General features: G+C 47.8%; 6 protein-coding genes across 6 annotated transcripts; 4 read left to right on the forward strand and 2 right to left on the reverse strand.

Moving 5' to 3' along the window:
* The first annotated feature begins 735 nt into the window (after positions 1-735).
* On the forward strand, positions 736-2,948 carry BT62DRAFT_1077579 (uncharacterized protein). Its single transcript, XM_043179316.1, has 3 exons — positions 736-1,120; positions 1,172-1,744; positions 1,798-2,948. The coding sequence occupies exons 1-3, from the start codon at positions 1,040-1,042 to the stop codon at positions 2,746-2,748; spliced, it is 1,605 nt and encodes a 534-aa protein (XP_043038328.1). The 5' UTR covers positions 736-1,039; the 3' UTR covers positions 2,749-2,948.
* A 5,453-nt stretch (positions 2,949-8,401) lies between these two features.
* BT62DRAFT_987769 (oxalate decarboxylase) lies at positions 8,402-10,747 on the forward strand (the record flags this gene model as incomplete). The annotated part of the gene is made up of 18 exons (XM_043190080.1): positions 8,402-8,760; positions 8,819-8,892; positions 8,949-8,972; positions 9,023-9,065; positions 9,123-9,150; positions 9,197-9,214; positions 9,272-9,328; positions 9,380-9,469; positions 9,526-9,567; positions 9,622-9,655; positions 9,711-9,791; positions 9,840-10,032; positions 10,085-10,129; positions 10,179-10,255; positions 10,304-10,324; positions 10,372-10,431; positions 10,484-10,512; positions 10,573-10,747. 18 exons carry the CDS (start codon positions 8,402-8,404, stop codon positions 10,687-10,689), a joined length of 1,392 nt encoding a protein of 463 aa, XP_043038329.1. The 3' UTR covers positions 10,690-10,747.
* Positions 10,748-10,894: 147 nt separating this feature from the next.
* Positions 10,895-11,606, forward strand: BT62DRAFT_229316 (uncharacterized protein). The gene is made up of 2 exons (XM_043180145.1): positions 10,895-11,138; positions 11,189-11,606. Exons 1-2 carry the CDS (start codon positions 10,955-10,957, stop codon positions 11,524-11,526), a joined length of 522 nt encoding a protein of 173 aa, XP_043038330.1. The 5' UTR covers positions 10,895-10,954; the 3' UTR covers positions 11,527-11,606.
* On the forward strand, positions 11,607-12,199 carry BT62DRAFT_229322 (uncharacterized protein). The gene has a single exon (XM_043180146.1). It carries the CDS (start codon positions 11,687-11,689, stop codon positions 12,137-12,139), a length of 453 nt encoding a protein of 150 aa, XP_043038331.1. The 5' UTR covers positions 11,607-11,686; the 3' UTR covers positions 12,140-12,199.
* Positions 12,200-13,275: 1,076 nt separating this feature from the next.
* On the reverse strand, positions 13,276-13,831 carry BT62DRAFT_229368 (uncharacterized protein). The gene is made up of 2 exons (XM_043180147.1): positions 13,619-13,831; positions 13,276-13,543 (listed from the first exon to the last, which is right to left on the reverse strand). The coding sequence occupies exons 1-2, from the start codon at positions 13,703-13,705 to the stop codon at positions 13,337-13,339; spliced, it is 294 nt and encodes a 97-aa protein (XP_043038332.1). The 5' UTR covers positions 13,706-13,831; the 3' UTR covers positions 13,276-13,336.
* Positions 13,832-14,490: 659 nt separating this feature from the next.
* BT62DRAFT_933884 (uncharacterized protein) lies at positions 14,491-16,390 on the reverse strand. Its single transcript, XM_043186631.1, has 5 exons — positions 16,297-16,390; positions 15,635-16,243; positions 15,497-15,588; positions 15,046-15,445; positions 14,491-14,939 (listed from the first exon to the last, which is right to left on the reverse strand). The coding sequence occupies exons 2-5, from the start codon at positions 16,232-16,234 to the stop codon at positions 14,556-14,558; spliced, it is 1,476 nt and encodes a 491-aa protein (XP_043038333.1). The 5' UTR covers positions 16,235-16,243; positions 16,297-16,390; the 3' UTR covers positions 14,491-14,555.
* Between the last annotated feature and the right edge of the window lie 176 nt (positions 16,391-16,566).

The following is a 16,566-nucleotide window of genomic DNA, read 5'->3' on the forward strand; positions in this document are numbered from 1 at the left end:
GCAATGCATTCCCCACATTTATTTAGGTCGTTTGCTCGTTTCCGGCCTATTCTCTTTCTGCAGTTGCCGGCCTTACAATTTTTGCGCCTAATCTCCGCTCTCATCCTGTGCTAGTACGCATAAAGACTTGACAGCCCTTTCAATTGAAAACCAGAACAGTGGCGTCCTCCGCCATCGATGCGAAGATTTATGAAAGAATGGGAACCGTATTGCGCCTCCGTGCGTATTATTGTTAACCAATCTGTGTACCTCTTTTTGGTGGCCATTTACTGTGGGGATCTTTGAACTTTGGGGCGCAGTATATTTGTCTGTCCTTGCAAGTTGCCTCGTTGTACTTAAATGCGGGCACATGATTTGATTCTCTCTGCCTCCTGTCAGAGCCTGTCGCAAATTTGGACTGGCCGTCAAAAATGGAATCCTTCGCGATGTGGTGTTTTCAGCGCTTTCCCTTATTTAAAAATGCAGCTGCCAACGATTGCGAGGCTGTGAATTTGCGAGCTGTTTGCGTGGGTATGCAGTGAGCAACTCGCCCATCAACGTATGTGCCGTACAGCACATGCTCCCAATCGTCCGGATCAGGTTGCCCGTTCTTTCACCCCGTTTATGTTTCAACTTGTTCATCTCAGGCTAAGTATTGAAATTATACAAGAACATTTGTAAGGGACAATCGGCTTAATCACCGTGTAGACGGGATGGATAAGATAGGAAAAAGACGATCACATCCGCACAGTAGATGTCTGGTGAATCGCCTCATGTCGGCTCATGATCATGCTTTTTTGGTGAGGAAACAGCAAGTTTCATAATACCCGTATGGTGAGCTTCTTATACCATTCTTATCCGCATTGCAGGCTATCCAATGCGTTCTTTATCGGCCCGCTTTGGAGAACTGACCCTGATCGATAAACTTCGCCTTCGACCTCTTCTTCTCGATTGAGCCTCTTATAAGGCTTAGTGACGAGGCGCTCGCCGCTTTGCCTCTTTCTCACTTACGACCTTTACGACTTATCACGACTGAATATCTTGACTACGATACCCGCTCATGCCATATTCATCTTGGTCCCCATCAGAGGCTCGCCTTCGCCGGAATTTAACCCGACGATATTTGCATAAATTAAACAAGGTGAGTAACATGCGATTCATTCCTTCCTACATATAGGCTAATGCTTTCCAGAACTTGAAAAAATCAACATCCCTCCCCGTCCTTCGCCTGGTTCCAACTGACCGACCATTCTTCACTTGTAACAAGTGTGGTTTTTCGAGTACGACATCCCCCCCTTGCATGTACGGACACTCGGACAAGGGATCGGAACGCGCGACTGGACGCATTCCGCACCGCAGATGGACGTTCACGGCTTCCACGGGAGAATACGTCAATTTATGTGAGCCAGCAGGGGGGTTGCGTGCATCTGTGCATCAAAGATTACATGTGCCCCATCTCCTGCCCTCAACACCGCCACCCGCATCGCCACACAAACTGCGTCACTCATGGTCCCAGGCAGGCAACATCACCGTCGATCAGTGGACCGGGTTGCTATCTTCTCCTGCCCCTGTTGTACCGGACAACAAACGGCCTTTACTTCCCTGCGTCGAGGAAGACGATCCCGCGGTAACAGATATAAATCTGTCTCCGTTACCCACTTTGAATCTGCCATCTGATCAGCTACCTGCTCTCGTCAACCCCAGTACGGTATGCAATGAGACCGTTGCTAGTGAATGTCCTCAGGTTGCCACAGTGACGACTTTGGTGAGCAAATTATATATATGGCCTAGTCCGCTTTGAACTGACAACCCAACCAGTCTTACCACAAGAAGGTGAGGGACGAGACGCTTGCCAAATTAACCGGCCGCACCTCCAGGCGGTTGAGTGTCGAGCAGGGGACATCAACTCCACTGGACTTGAAACGTGCATCGTTCGTCAAGGGCGTTGATCACCGGAACACTGATAAAGTCGTCATGAACGCCAAATCATCTGCGAAATCTTTACGCCCTTCCACCGCCCCCCAGTCTGGTCATTCCTATCACGATGTCCTTGTTAAAAAATTCTCGGCAGAACAGAGAGTTCTTCGGAGGAAGCAGCCAATGGAGAAACTTCGTGTTTCGGCGCCAGCCTCCCCAGCTCCAACCCGTCCAGTTTCTGTCGATGGACGAACGTCGCGAAGACCAGTATCACAACCCCCCCAATCGTCTCACGACTCTATTACATCCAGCATTTCGTTGTCTATACCCATCACAAAACTGCATGGCCTTCGCCGTTCCAATTCGCAGTCCTACAATATACCCCGCTTGGGCCACCCTCACCGGCCATATTACTCTTCAGTCATTCGCAAAGACCTGTCCCGTCCTACCTCTCCCCAACCCGAATACAAGCCCAGCGAAAGCCGGCCAACGTCTCCAATGTCATTACGACCCTCGTCCCCTGGCCACGGCATGGCTTTCTCAGGACGGACCTCTAGTGTGGGCCACGACTTCGACCTCCCCACGCCACCTGATCTAGACTACTCTAGTACTTTCCCATCCGCGTCGACGGGATATTCCCCAGGGGAGTTCGGATACATTCCACCTGTCGACAAGCTCAACAATATGGGCTTCTCAATGAGCGGAGAAGCGGAGTTGAGGATGGCGCTCGCGAGTGGAGATGATGCAGGCTCCTTCAAATTCAAAGATATGAGCCCCAAACCGCGTTTGGGCGTTCGGTCACAGGTCAAAAAATTTGGGAAAGGACTGAAGAATCGCCTGTTCGGCAAATGACATTTCAAGCTATACGACATGATGATGACCACTTTATGATGTACTTACTGAACTTGTAGCTACTATAGACTCCCACATTTCCAGATACCATTGATATTTGATTGATATCCACCGTTCTCGCTTAGTTTTGTTGTATTATTGTATGGATAATGCATAGCTCCATGTTTGGTAAATATGTTCCAGTGCTTAAGAATAGGTTCACAAATTATATTTGCTTTTTACATATACTGATACACATTCCACCAATGATTAGGCGAATCAGAAAGCTTGACGCACACGTGATGTATTTGCACGGTTCACTGGCCGGAACCGCTAGTTCGATTTTGTCCTATCTTGCCACTGGGCCTACCGCCAATTTCTTTTTTCTCTGCCTCATTTCACCTTCCGATGCCGGGATCTTCCCACTGGATTTATTGATTTTGAGTGCTGTAGAGCGGCCTGTTGGATTGCGATGGCTGACTACTAATTCTTTCACAACTTGCTATTGGTTCCCGGTCATGGCTCACTGTCTCTTCTCGAGCATTCTCTGATTCAATAACTAGAAACGTTATGTGAGTGCTCTCAGGAACAAAATTCTGCATCTAATTCTCATTCGGAAGTCCTGGACGTTTTTGACTTGGTGCTTTCGACTGATCAGTGATAGTACGCTCCGGGCTCCCAGGCATATATCGAAACATGACGTCGTGCCGCCGACTATACCGTTGTGGTCTCTACTGATAAGGTCACTTGCGAATGCTTGTTACAATAAATCGTATGTGATGTGAATGTGAAGAGCTTATGCATTATATGACAACCTTTGCAGGGAAGAGGACCTATTTGTTAGGCCACAGTTATTGTAGCATTATGGACGAGCATGCGTCACTCTTGATCTCTCGTACTTTTTAAGATATTCATCTGCTGGGACGAAGCATAGAGGGCAGTGCTCTAACGCAAACATCTAATATGACGAAATTTCGCCAGGAGGCGGGGTTGGGGTATGAAGAACATGTCTCACAGACTTCGTACGATCATGAGTCTTCATCCGACAGTGATACCAGCTGCGAGCATACGGAGGTATCACTTGCTGCATCCGTGCTCCGTTGCTCTTCCATTCTTTTGTGTTACTGAGGAGAAAGATATCTTTGATCTGATGGAGCAGCTCGCTTTACCAGCACTGTAGATGGGAGATCGCCGATATCGAAATCATCCTTCAAGAATGGGTTGCATGGGCTGCGTGGCGCTGAGTTGGTCTGAACAAGCAAGTCCTGATTTTCTGGTGCGTAGGCTGATCCTGACTCATAGCGACATTGGCAGGTAATTTTATTTTGAATAGCCCGTAGTTCGCTTTGCATATACAGATGGGACGCGTATAGACCCTTTTATTAGTGTCTACGATCTTACCGACCCAGCCAGTGCACTCAAGTTCTCTTAGTTTGTCATAAGCTTCCAAACACACATTTAGGCAGTCGTTGCGCAAAGCAACCAGTTGGTATTCAAGCGACTTCTGTGAAACTCAGATACCATCGATGACAACACACCGGCCCCGAAGAACAATGTGAAACAGGATCCCGAGTTGGCTCAATGTGGTTGAAGGATGGTTGGCACTCTTCTTCTTTTTTCTACGGCCATAATGATGGAGCGTGAATGACGCACGACGCGAGCCTTATCGAGGACCAGGTCTGAACCAGCGAAGGGCGATCACGCACGCTCTTTGTTTATGGACTGGCTCTGTGGGATTACTTTTCCAGAGCAAGCTCGACGTCCGGAAATCAAGCCAGCAACTTCTAAGAACGGTCCACCAGCATCCTCTGCTAAGACGTCTCCCGAATCGGATTTTGAGTCCTTACAGTAGCGTAGAAGGTATGGGTTTTCCATGGCAGTTTTCTCCTGTCCCTTTTCTTGCCTCTTTCCAGAGAAAAGAAGGACAACTCCTCCTGGGGACAGAGACTGCAGATTAACTGTCATGCTTGGCGTTTGCAGCTCTTAATTATCACGAATTGAAGTCGTTGTTGATACCTACTTAGTAGGCTTAGGTCGAGTGCCAAATCCCTTCTGGGTGTGGATCCTGAAGCTACACTTTCTTTCTCCAGCTATTCTCATGATTGTAGAATTGCCAGCCTCGCCAACATTAAGTACTCTCAGAACGCCCCTGGTCTCGATTCTGAACTTGTCAAAGAAAGAATGGCAGCCTTACTTTCTAAAGGACGTGACAAGATATTTGAAACTACCCATTACCAATGCTGTCAGTTACATATAACTCTATCTCGAGTCGTTCACTCATTTTGTCATATGCAAGGACAGGTTCTCTCTGTCCATGAACGAATTTCTAGTCTAAGGATAACTTTCTATGACGACTCCTCCGAGAGCACTTTTACGCTTTCTCCGGACGATTGGAACATCCTCTCCTAATCTTTTTCTTACTTTTTGTGGGGTTCATTGAGCACGTATTCGATCAAGCTGGGAGGACAATGCCTCAACGAAGCCGAAGCCTGGCATGACTGGGATGCCTTGCTCAACCTTGGCTTTATGACAAGAGGCGAAGTAGCTTCCGAAAGATTGTTGTAAGCGTTCATTGGTTCCGTACTAAAGTAATACTCACATCCATGTCTTTCATGAAATGGTATCGCGGATCAGACGAACTCTCCCGGAAAGCATAACCCGAAAGGTTCAGACTACGCTAACAATTCTTATCATCTCTGTGAAAAATTTGCTCGAACCAAAGTAATGGTGTCCCTTTACAATCAGTGATACACCGGCAGGCAAGATAAGCCCAGGACCTAGCAACACACCATGCCGAGGAAGTCGAGAAACTCTCTTCTTCCATGGATAATTCTAGCGAGACCATCTTACAACCTGCTATCACTGATAGTGAACCGGAGTCTGGCATATGCGACTCCCTGCTGATGCCGCCATTTCTCACCGAAAAAGGTCTACCCCTTTATTACCTGGCTTCGTAGGGGCAGTTGAGGTCGTGCTGGAAGACCTGTTGTTCAAGCGGAGTAATTGGAGCAGTATCGAGCAGTATCACCGGCTTCCAGAGACATTCATTAGCGGTAATGATGTGAAGCAGTAGAACTTTGTCCGCTTCAACAGCCTACTTTGGAATCGCTTTCGATACGGTTTGATTAGATGTTACGTTTATGCTTACTACCGTCAGTCAGATTCAATACTATATGTGTGCAGGCTGTTTATTATCCTTGGGGATACTGTCTATGGGCGGCTTGCCGATTAAGCCGCTGGCCTGCTGTGTGACTCCTACTACCTTGTATATCCTTTACAATCACTGTATGCTTTTCCAAGTACAATTCTACTGCTCAACCACAAGAATGCTACAGACGGCTTCATGTCTAATGAGCATCTACATATGTTCATTTTCTTGACAGCGATGCTTAGTCTCTCACACAATATGGATTATAGATTGGTACCAGACATGATCCTCGACGATTTCCCACACTTCAATCTAGATCTCGCCGACGACTCTCCGCATCACACCGAACCATGCTAAGTTTGCCGTTCTAATCTTGGCCCGTTTCCTTCCCGGCTATTCTGATGCGAGATGTCCTGTGTTTAACTTTTACCATGCTGTGTCTCATTTTAGAACGGAGCCAACATTTCCGGAAAATCACTGTTGTTGTAGACAACATCTCTTGACAGTCGCGGTACAGATCAACAATATGTGCTTTGACAAGCATAGTTGCAACACTTTATTAGCGTCGGTCGTATTCCGTACTCGGATTTTGGAACAAAATATTCTCTGCCTCTTGGGAGTGGGAGGGCTATGTGCATGTTTGTCATCCAGACACTGGGGCTTTCCCTTTCCCGGCGCAGAAACTTGCTTGTCTCGAGATAGAGGCACATCACCCCGTGGTCTGCTTCTTTCCAATGACTTCCTGCGACCTTCATCTCCGCAGTCGTTATTTGTTTTGTTCTTGACTGCTTTCAATTAGCCTAGGCGATTGCCAGAGGGTCGAGGTCTTGCAATGGTCGACAGGGCAACATACTGACGACGCAAAATCTGTCACACCGCGGCGAAACAGACCGCGTCTCATCGTTAATACTTGACCATCTCCTGCAGACAGTCATCGCCCTTCATTCAAATGTTACCTACCCATTTCCTTGTCCAAAGTAGGTTATCTTTCTCCTTTCCTCCTGGGTCGAAAGCACCTTCGACATTTCTCAGAGATTTATCATCCATCGCAAGTTCTCAATGTATCGTTTCAGAGAGGCAGTGCCCTTCTCGAACATCCCACCATGATAGCGAAATGACAGCTAGTGGGAAAACGGAAAGGTTAATAGTTCCCCCGTAGTCATTGTATAAACACCTCCACCTATAGAGATTCATATTTTATTTATGCAAGAAGTCGCACATCAGTGAAAACGGCAAGATAGGAAGGTCACAAGAGCAGGGGAAAGGGACAACCGCTCCAACTTTCTCCCTGCTTAAGTTTGCCGTCAGATCGCCCAATCCAGGATATCTCATGGGGTCCACAAGAATTAGTCAACTTGATGCTTGAAATATTTTTAGATCCATGGAATGCTCGTGACCTCTACTGGTTATATTTATAGCAACATTCTGTGAGTCTAACAAAGATGAAACGGTGATGGGGATATCATAGAGCCATATCGGTCATTTTCATAGATTGAAATCTATCTAGTCGCCTGACCCGCGCTCTATCCTTCATTATTGTCCTCGATGTCTCCGAGACGGTACTTCGACCATTCAAAGAAAAAACAGTGGAAGATGCCATCAATACCTCTGCTCATGCGCATATTATAGCAATGGTGCCAATGTCTATTGCAGACGTATTCGATAAAGTAAGTAAAATCTGACTTAGCTCTTGTCTTACGAAGACCATGGAAGAATATAGGCCACATACCTTGCAGCTCAAGATGCCGTCTGCCTCGAGTGCGTATTTTTTCGTAAAATCGTTTATCTATGTGCTCGGATTCTTTAGTATTCTAAGATGGCTTAGAGGAGTTTCATCGTGCAGCTTCGACCGTTGTCAAGGACGATTCCTCGTAGGTTTTACAATCTTTTCAATCATATCTTGACTTGTCTGTTGAAGAAGCGAACTTATGCTCCTGTTTCACTACCATTTTTGAGCGTTAAGGATGAACATCTTTATGCCGCCCCCAATCCTACAACGCCCGTCGCCCTACATGACCCGCTGTCGCTGGCGCTACTGCTTTCAAGTGGTGGTTTTAGGACGTGTTTCTGCCGCATGGACCTATGCGACGAAGGCTACTTGCTATTCAATACCAAGACTTTACGACACACCGAAAGGGGTGGCCCTCGATTTCATCAGAATTCAGAGGTAAAATGAGCTGACAATCGTCGCACGTCATAAGATCATCCTTTCGCGTAACCTCAGCCTATTCTTGCATAGTCTACATCTTACGCGCATGCAGTTGTCTCCTCAATGCAGTAGGCGTATTAATAACACCCCTTCTGCACAGTACCTGTGTTTCACGCACCACTGCTATGGGAGCAACTTACTTCTCTCTCCTTCTGGTGACCTTTTCTTTCTAATTCGTCCGTACTGGGGGCAACGATAACCCGAGCTATCCTACGAGACATTCAACGGGACATCAGTCACATCTCTTAGAAACGTATAAGAGACTCTTGATATTTCACCTACAATTCGTTCAGCAATCAACCAAGCTCTCAATCGTGATGGTCCAAATCTCTGCTGCCTTGGTAGTTATCATTCTCCTCGCGCCACTCATCGACGCTGCACCAGGAAAACGTTCTTCTAACGTGACTGCGTCTGACTCGGAAACTTCTGCGTCTGCTAGTACCATAGATCAGACGGTCACCGTGTCGTCGACGGACACGGCAGCGTCATCGACTGCGACCGTTCCTTTCGCTAGTTTGGACCCAAATGAGGTGCTTTGGAACGAGACCAGTAGTCCCTCAGTGGTCTCTGCGGAACGCGGCAAGCTTGGAGCATCCGTCCTTGGCCCAGACAACATTCCTCTTGACCTCCAAAATCCCGACACATTGGCCCCTCCAACCACGGACTCTGGGACAATGTAAGTCGCCCGTGTCCTTGCTCGCAGTTCCAGAACTTGGACTCCATTGAAATTTCAGTTCAAACGCGAAATGGCCTTTTTCTTTTAGCCACAACCGTTTGCAGACAGGCGGCTGGGCTCGTCAAGAGAACAGTAGGATTAGGTTCTATTTAATTCCATATTACTGCTCACCCTTGTGTGCTTAACAGTTGGGGTGATGCCAATCGCGACCCGTAAGTATGAAAATAATCCATTGATACAAAACTAACGCTTTTCTTTCTAGAAATGGCCAGCGTCGATATGAGATTGGAAGCCGGAGCCATTCGGCAAGTTGTTTCGTAAACATTGGCATCGATCAGCATGTAGCTCACACTGAATTTTAGTGAGCTGCATTGGCACAAGACTTCGGAAGTAAGTGACCCGGGTTTTCCTGAACTTGTGGACTGACCCTCTTCAGTGGGCCTATGTTTTGAAGGTGAGTAACTTCAATACCAACAGCTCTGTAACTTTGACCGTCATTTCCTTTACCAAGGGTTCCACACAGGTGACCGCTGTTGATACCGAAGGTCGAAACTTCATCGCTACGGTGGTAAGTCACGATCCTTGAATCTAATCTACAAGGGTACACGTACGGTACTAGGGCGCTGGTGACTTGTGGTACTTCCCTCCTGGTATTCCGCACTCTCTCCAAGCTACTGCTGACGACCCAGATGGTTCCGAATTCATCCTGGTATATATGTTCTTGTCTCTTTGGAATTTTGTCGAATCTTGACGGTGTGATCATAGATCTTCGACGATGGAGCATTCAGCGAGGACTCTACGTTTTTGGTGAGTAAAGGCCTGTTCCTTCTGTTTCGGTAAACTACTGACTCTCGATCGAAGTTGACTGACTGGCTTGCTCATGTTCCAATGGAAGGTGTGTTTTATAAGCTTAAGTGGAACCGTAACTAAAAATGTTACTTCCTCTGTAGTCCTCGAAAGGAACTTCCTCTTCAACAACTCTGAGGCTTTTGCACACATTCCGGCTCAGGAGCTCTACATTTTCCCGAGCAGTTTGTTAATTTGTTGCCCCGAGCGTCCCGATACTGATTCTGTCTTAGCTCCTCCTGCCGATGATGCATCTGATCCTGTAAGCCCGCAAGGGACGGTACCAAATCCCTTTTCTTTTGCACTGTCCAAGGCAAACGCCACCCAACTGTCAGGCGGGTCCGTCAAAGTCGTGGATTCTACGACTTTTACGGTTTCGACTACTATCGCTATGGCTGAGGTCACGGTTGAACCTGGGGCTATCCGGTACGAGTCGAGGGTTGACCGTATCGTTTTTCTACTGATATTTATAGCGCAGTGAGTTGCACTGGCATCCAACCCAGGACGAATGGAGCCTTTTCATGTGAGTCTCAAGGGGTCTCTTTGAATCATGGCTGAATTCGAATTTCCAGTGAGGGAGAGGGGAGGATGACGATATTTGCGTCCCAAGGCACGGCTAGGACGTTCAACTACCAGCCTGGTGACATCGGTATGTTTATTATACGCCTAGATTCAGGTTCGACTGACGGATCATTAGGTTATGTTCCCGCTTCCATGGGTAAGAAGACTGAAACAGGAATAGTTCATTGTTGACACCCAGAGTAGGACACTACGTTGAAAATACCGGAAACACGACGATGAAATACCTGGAAATCTTCAACTCGGGTACGTGTTGATAGCGACGGAACGATAAGCTTCGAAGCTTATGATTTTGTAGATCGGTTTGAGGATATCAGTCTGAATCAGGTGGGCCATATACAAATATCGTATCATTTTGAATTAGTTGTAACTGACCGAATCCCCAAGTGGCTGGCATTGACTCCACCGGACTTGGTAAAGGCGCATCTGGACTTCGATGATGCCACTATCGCGCAGCTTTCCAAGACTAAGCCGACTGTGATGGGGCCCGGATCGTCGGTCTGAATTTTGTTTTTCAAAATTCCTTCAAGCATTCGTATCTATGTATAAATTTATTACTGCCAGATACCACTAGCTTTTGTATGCTGCTATGAAATGATTAGTTGGCGCTTTTCTGAAGATAACCAGACGTCTCCTTAGGGAAAATGCTAGCCCTCCTCGAAAGAAAGGGATTCTTCTTCATAGTCGGATGTCCGCGCCGGTTGGCCGCGGCAAGTTTCATCTTCCAACCATCACGTTCGTCGTCGTCCACTGTCTTTAATACATTACTATGGCACCTTACATTCTGGTATTCCGCCATTTTGGCATACGACCGATACTTCCTACCCATACTACTACACCCGTCAAACCCGAACCCCAGCCTCCCAGTCGGCAACAATCACTGACACAGCCTAGGCATACGCCACCTCTACCGCCAAAAGCTGAAAAACTCACCCAAGACACGGATATAAACCGTAGTTATGCTTAATGTCTGATAGATTCGATAATTGACATAACCTCCCAGTTATTGCGGTCTCGCGACTTCCCGAGAAGCGAACAAATCAGACGTCCGTCTCCGGAAAGGCTGAAAAGACTCATTCTCGTGCCAGACATATACTCACTCACGACCGCCGGAGATATGTGTTCAAGATTGGAACACCGTTGGAATCATCGTGGCTGATTTGTACATCCCGACGTCATCTACTATCCCACCTGATCCAGCGTGCATTCTTCATTAAATTCACCGTCGAGCCTTTCCAGGGAGCCATCGACATCTCTTTCGCCCGTAGCCGCCACCTCCAATTGTCTGACACCTTTTCCTACGTTTACGCATCCATCTCCCCCAGAGAGTTCCAACAATGACTCCGGTCCTCTGTCTGCAGCTGCTAAGAACTATGAACAACCATCGGCTAACCCGCTTTCGTCGAATTCGTCATCTTCTGGGCTTCACTACAACAGTAGCGAAAACAACGGGGACTATCAGAAATCAGGTGTTGCTACGGGAAACACCAAGGAAAACATCATGATCAATCTTGAGGAGCCTTCCGGCCAAACTGCTTCTGTTACTTCTCTTGCTGGAATTTCGAAAGCTCGCCCTCTCGCTGCCTACGCAACTAGAGCCGTTTTGGCAATATCTGGCTATCTTTGGGATCCTAGTCCAGCGAAAAACGATGAAGGTCACTGTATGCCGTTGCCTCTTTACTCAAGCAGCCCGCCACATCGTCAATATCTTTCGAATTTCCCGCGATGCCTCAGTCTCCTTCCTTATCCAGATCTATTCGATTTTGGAATGTACGCCTCTGCGTTTCCTTCAAGCGGTAGTCTCCGCAGCGTCAGTATGAACGGTACGATTCAGTTTCAGTCCTTGAAAGAGTCGGACTTGAGTGGAATGTCTTCCGGCAAGTCTCCCCAATGGGATTCGTATCGCACTTTGCGTTCCCGCAAACGCTGTTCGGCCGTCGACAAGGCCCGTTGAGGAAATGAGGTGTTGCTGACGCAGGCAATCAAAACAATGCCAGTTTCAAGTCTAGTATCGGCTAAGAAACAGCGTACGCATGATTTTGACATGTCTACGGATAGCAGTACTGAGGAAAGACTATAGGAGGCTTGTGCGGAATTCTCTCGGTGTGAGTGGACGACGGAGGAGCTTTTGAAGTTTGACATGGAATGGACTCAGTCTTGCGGGATTATGTATTCTGGTGTATTCTATTGTCTCACCATACCCTCGATGTACCTCTCTACCCTGCCTGTGGATAATACGCCTTTGACCTGTTGAAACGCCGAATAACGGTTTTCGAAGATAGGACATTGGGCTGCAAGCTCCGGTAGATAGCTGAGAACGAACGTGCTCGTTGCGTGCTCCAGAACATCATTGTCCGGTATGATAGCATGCTTGTATTTCAAATCTTTATGGCTTTCTGTAACCATTGTTAGGAAAGATTAAGAGTCGTTTTGAGAAAAAAACTGACCCCGTGGAGTTCCCGTGGCTCTCGAGTCAGAAAGAGTTACGCCATGTCGACAAGGCACATTACATTTCGCTGAATGTGGCTCCGAATAGAGCGTAATGATAAGCCAAATCCTAGTCCCATCTGACTATGCTGCGCTGCGACAAGATAATACCAATAATGATAAGACATCCTCAGCGACGGTTGGTCAAATTCCAGCAGAAATAGGTGATGGTTGTTCTGGCGCAGGTTTACTCTTCTCCCCGGCGTTCTGTTTTGCGCCGACACATTGTTTCGACATCAAAGACTACAGCGGTTACCTGTCGTACTACCCGCCTTGAAGTTTCGGTGATGCCGGTGTGGAATTAGTGTATTACCGCCGGAGAAGGATGGGAATGATTAAAAGTGAATGAATGGAAGTCGAACGAAGTAAGCACGCAGGTTAAGAATATCAGTGGCGCTGATATCCCCGTATAAGTGTGAGAAGACTTGTATCCTCGAATCCAGTGTCGTTGTTAACTTTGTCATATACAGGGAAGCGACATGGAATACACATGGACCTCGTGTTCTCCTCAATGACGGAAGCGGGGTCCAGGCACAGCAGGGGTAGCCATGACGAAACCACTCCCACTCCACAGACAATCCATAAATAATGAAATTCATATCTTGGCGACGGAACACGGAATGCGGAAACAGGGATTGCATACAATTATTGACGACCAGGACTATTACTTTGTACACCGCCATCTCCTCCTCGTATATGTAACATATGTGAATAAATATAACGACGAGTAGCTGATGGTAAGATAGACAAGCATGGCTAGGACGAAACAAGAAAGCGGGTGCGGGTAAGAAACAGAAAGACAGCAAAAGCGATGAAACTTTATGATGACACGATGGAAACGGCGCCAAACGTGTGTTAAAGGAAAAGTGATCTGCCGGCAAGGGGGAGACATAGTGAGCGACAACAAGGGAGAACAAAAGAAACTGAACACACAGGCTCACGAGACCTTGAATCTACTTGAACGGGCAGTTGGGAGCATGGGCTCCACGCCAGCCGCAGTGGCAGCACTGAGGGGCGGATCCGCCGTCCTCATTGACAGGAGTCGTCACCCCCTGGACGAACGACTTGGACGAGGATTCGGCGCCGGTCTGGTAGCAGACCATGGCGGAGGATGAAGATGAACACGAAGATAAGTAACACATATTGGTGTTTAGGATGGTTAGTAGCGGGGAAGTGCAAGAGTTAGTAGGATGCAGGGTACGAAGCGGGGGCTTGACTTAAGACAGCTCCTCCATAATCTCCTGCCTTTTAACCGTCTCTTGGTGGCGCTTAACTATCAAAGTTTCTCAAAAAAAATCTTTTTTTTTTGTCACAATCGAGATCCAGATGCGCCCGGGACCACTTCTTAATAGGGTGTCTAGCCCGATCAAGATAACAATGCCCTCGACTCCGAAAGGCTTCCGGGAAACTGGCTGTGTGTTCAACACGAGGCCGGTGACCTGTTTGAATTTGACTGTAGGTCGTGAATCAAGTTGTAGAGACACGAGCTCGGAACAAGACACCGAAGAGACGCGCGAACGCGTTCCTCCGAGTCCGAGTCGTCCGATCATCAAAGAACAATAGCTTGAGCTTGGCTTTAGAAATTGGAAACAGTGTAGAACCCGTAGGAGATTCAGTTCCTGACCTAATGATGATGAGAACGGGTGTAAGTATAGTTAGTGTATTCACAATTAGAACCCACATCATAGAATCGTCGTACAAATAGGAATCATCAGTCGCGTTGCTCATACAGGGAAAGCGCCGCTATACTCGGAACGGGTCTCGGCCTATCATCACACGTACGTTCAGAAGCGAGTAGACCTTCACAACAGATAATGAGGACAGTTGAATCAAAATAATTATAAACCAAGGGACAACAAAAGAAAAATATGACTAAGACACACCTACTCCGTCGGCCGTACACGCTTAGGTGCATCCTTATACCATTCCGGCACTTCATGAGCTTTGGGCACCGCCTTTCTCCGCAGCTCTCTGACCTGCCTTTCTTCCTCTTCCTCCCTCTGTTTCCTGCGTTCCTCCAACGCCCGTTCCATCTCCGCCTCCTTTTCTTTAATTCGCTCATCAAACATACGTCGCTCTTTAATTCTTTCATCCGTATTAAACTCCTTTGCTATCGGCTTCACAGGAATGATAAGTTCCTTCCGAGCTGCCAATCTTGCCTCTTCAGCTGCATGGAGTGCCTTAAAATCAGGAATTGCATAACGCCGCGAAGAGGATGATAATGTCTTGTTCGTACTCGCGGTCGGTTGGGCGTTTACAGGCGGACCCTAGAAAATACCAGTCAACAATAATTCCCCATTAACTCCAGAGACGAAAGGAAACGGAAAAAAAAAAAAAAGGCATGTGAAGCTGATCGAAGATCATCAAACGTACCTTACTCTTAGATGTGCTTGTCCCAGATGCTTCGGCCGCCAAACTAGACTCGTTTCGGCTATGCGCTGAAGTGAAGCGTGAGCGCGACAGACCCAGAGAAACGGTAGTCGTAGTTGGTTGCCGTGAAGGAGGCGGTTGTGGGCGAGGCTTTGATGAGTTGGTCGAGGCCTTACTGCGCGAAGATGTCGGTTTTGTGATGATGGGAGGTTTCGCTTGCGGTTGAGACTTCTTCTCGCGCTTTCGTGGTCCGTCGTCTGTCGAGGACGCCGGCCGCTTCATTCCCGCTAGCACGGGGGAAACCTGGCGCGTGACAGTAACATTTTTCTGGGGAGAAATTTTCGAGACTGTCAAACTCTCTTGGCGTGGAGGAATGGATGAGGTTGGCGCAACGTTTTCGAAGCTAAGAATATCATGTAAGCCAGGTTTCAAAGGGAAGAAACAAAGAACGCACCCTGCAAGCGTGCTCCCATACATCAACAGTCGCCCTGCAGCTCCATCTGTATCAAAACTCTCGTCAATCACACTGACATTGGCGTTCACAGGCTGATTCATGTCAATACAAAAAAGAAGAATGAAAAAATAGACACACCTTCAACACAGAGATAGCCGGCACGTCCCTGGGTTTTGTCGACACGAGACCGTCCCTGAAATTCATCGACGTGAGAGTAGCCACCTCGGCTTGCAGGTTCTCAAATCTCCGTGGCGTGAATGGATCTTCCGCGGTGAGCGATATATGCCTTTTCACAGGCGTAGATGAGAGTGTTGGTTCATAAGTCGTTGATTTTGGTGGGGAGTCGGACCGACGTGAGGGAGTATCTGCTTTGGCCTGACGCACCGCCCTCGGATCAAAACAGACTTTGGGCGTAGCTTTGGAGGGCGAGTCGGACCGTAGCCGTGGGTTGGCAGGAAAAGTGGCTTTAGATTTCGACGGTGAAGGTGAGAGGTTGAGTCTCCGCGGAGTCAGTTGGCTGACCGTCAGGTCGTCATGCACCTGTCTTCTTGCCGGTGCTGGAGTTGCCAAACTCGAACGCGCATCTATACCACGGAAAAAGTCGTTATCGCTGTCGTTGAGCAGGTCTTCTCCATCTTCGTTGAGGACCGGTATCTGGAAGGATGTATCTTCCAATGAAAATGTAGAACCAGAGACGTCTGGGAGGTGTCGTAAGCTAATCTCTTGCAGGCGCTGCATCGCGAAGTACTGGCAGTGAGATAAAGTCAGCTGAGATCCCTGCCGGAGGCGTAGCGATGCACGTAGATATAATCCCCTCTCAAATACTTCTGTACCTTCGGTAAAGCTAAGGCAGAGGTGGCGCGACAATGGCAAGGATGAAGCTCGACGTTGTGGTCCAAAACAAAAGGTGATCAACAAGTTCGCGTGACCTGGCGCGTTTTTTCACGTGACTGTAACCCAGAGAAATCCCTGCACTGCCACAGACTCAGACTGTCCCGAGTTCGACAATTTGTTCGACGCGCTCGGATCGACATCCGGAATTTTCATATGGTGTCAAGGCTTTCACTTAC

This window comes from Guyanagaster necrorhizus (assembly GCF_019112545.1).
Source record: "Guyanagaster necrorhizus MCA 3950 unplaced genomic scaffold BT62scaffold_17, whole genome shotgun sequence".
Taxonomy (NCBI): domain Eukaryota; kingdom Fungi; phylum Basidiomycota; class Agaricomycetes; order Agaricales; family Physalacriaceae; genus Guyanagaster; species Guyanagaster necrorhizus.

Excerpts from the sequence above, each read along its gene's own strand:
- BT62DRAFT_229316 (XM_043180145.1), top strand. The coding sequence starts at position 10,955 with ATGGCACCTTACATTCTGGTATTCCGCCATTTTGGCATACGACCGATA. Across the intron at positions 11,139-11,188 it reads CCAAGACACGGATATAAACC|TTATTGCGGTCTCGCGACTT; the intron begins GTAGTTATGCTT and ends ATAACCTCCCAG.
- BT62DRAFT_229322 (XM_043180146.1), top strand. The coding sequence starts at position 11,687 with ATGATCAATCTTGAGGAGCCTTCCGGCCAAACTGCTTCTGTTACTTCT.
- BT62DRAFT_933884 (XM_043186631.1), bottom strand. The coding sequence starts at position 16,234 with ATGCAGCGCCTGCAAGAGATTAGCTTACGACACCTCCCAGACGTCTCT. Across the intron at positions 15,446-15,496 it reads TATGGGAGCACGCTTGCAGG|CTTCGAAAACGTTGCGCCAA; the intron begins GTGCGTTCTTTG and ends TGATATTCTTAG. Across the intron at positions 14,940-15,045 it reads CAAGCACATCTAAGAGTAAG|GGTCCGCCTGTAAACGCCCA; the intron begins GTACGTTTGATG and ends GGTATTTTCTAG.
- BT62DRAFT_229368 (XM_043180147.1), bottom strand. The coding sequence starts at position 13,705 with ATGAGGACGGCGGATCCGCCCCTCAGTGCTGCCACTGCGGCTGGCGTG. Across the intron at positions 13,544-13,618 it reads CCCGTTCAAGTAGATTCAAG|ATCACTTTTCCTTTAACACA; the intron begins GTCTCGTGAGCC and ends CCTTGCCGGCAG.
- BT62DRAFT_1077579 (XM_043179316.1), top strand. The coding sequence starts at position 1,040 with ATGCCATATTCATCTTGGTCCCCATCAGAGGCTCGCCTTCGCCGGAAT. Across the intron at positions 1,121-1,171 it reads ATTTGCATAAATTAAACAAG|AACTTGAAAAAATCAACATC; the intron begins GTGAGTAACATG and ends AATGCTTTCCAG. Across the intron at positions 1,745-1,797 it reads TTGCCACAGTGACGACTTTG|TCTTACCACAAGAAGGTGAG; the intron begins GTGAGCAAATTA and ends CAACCCAACCAG.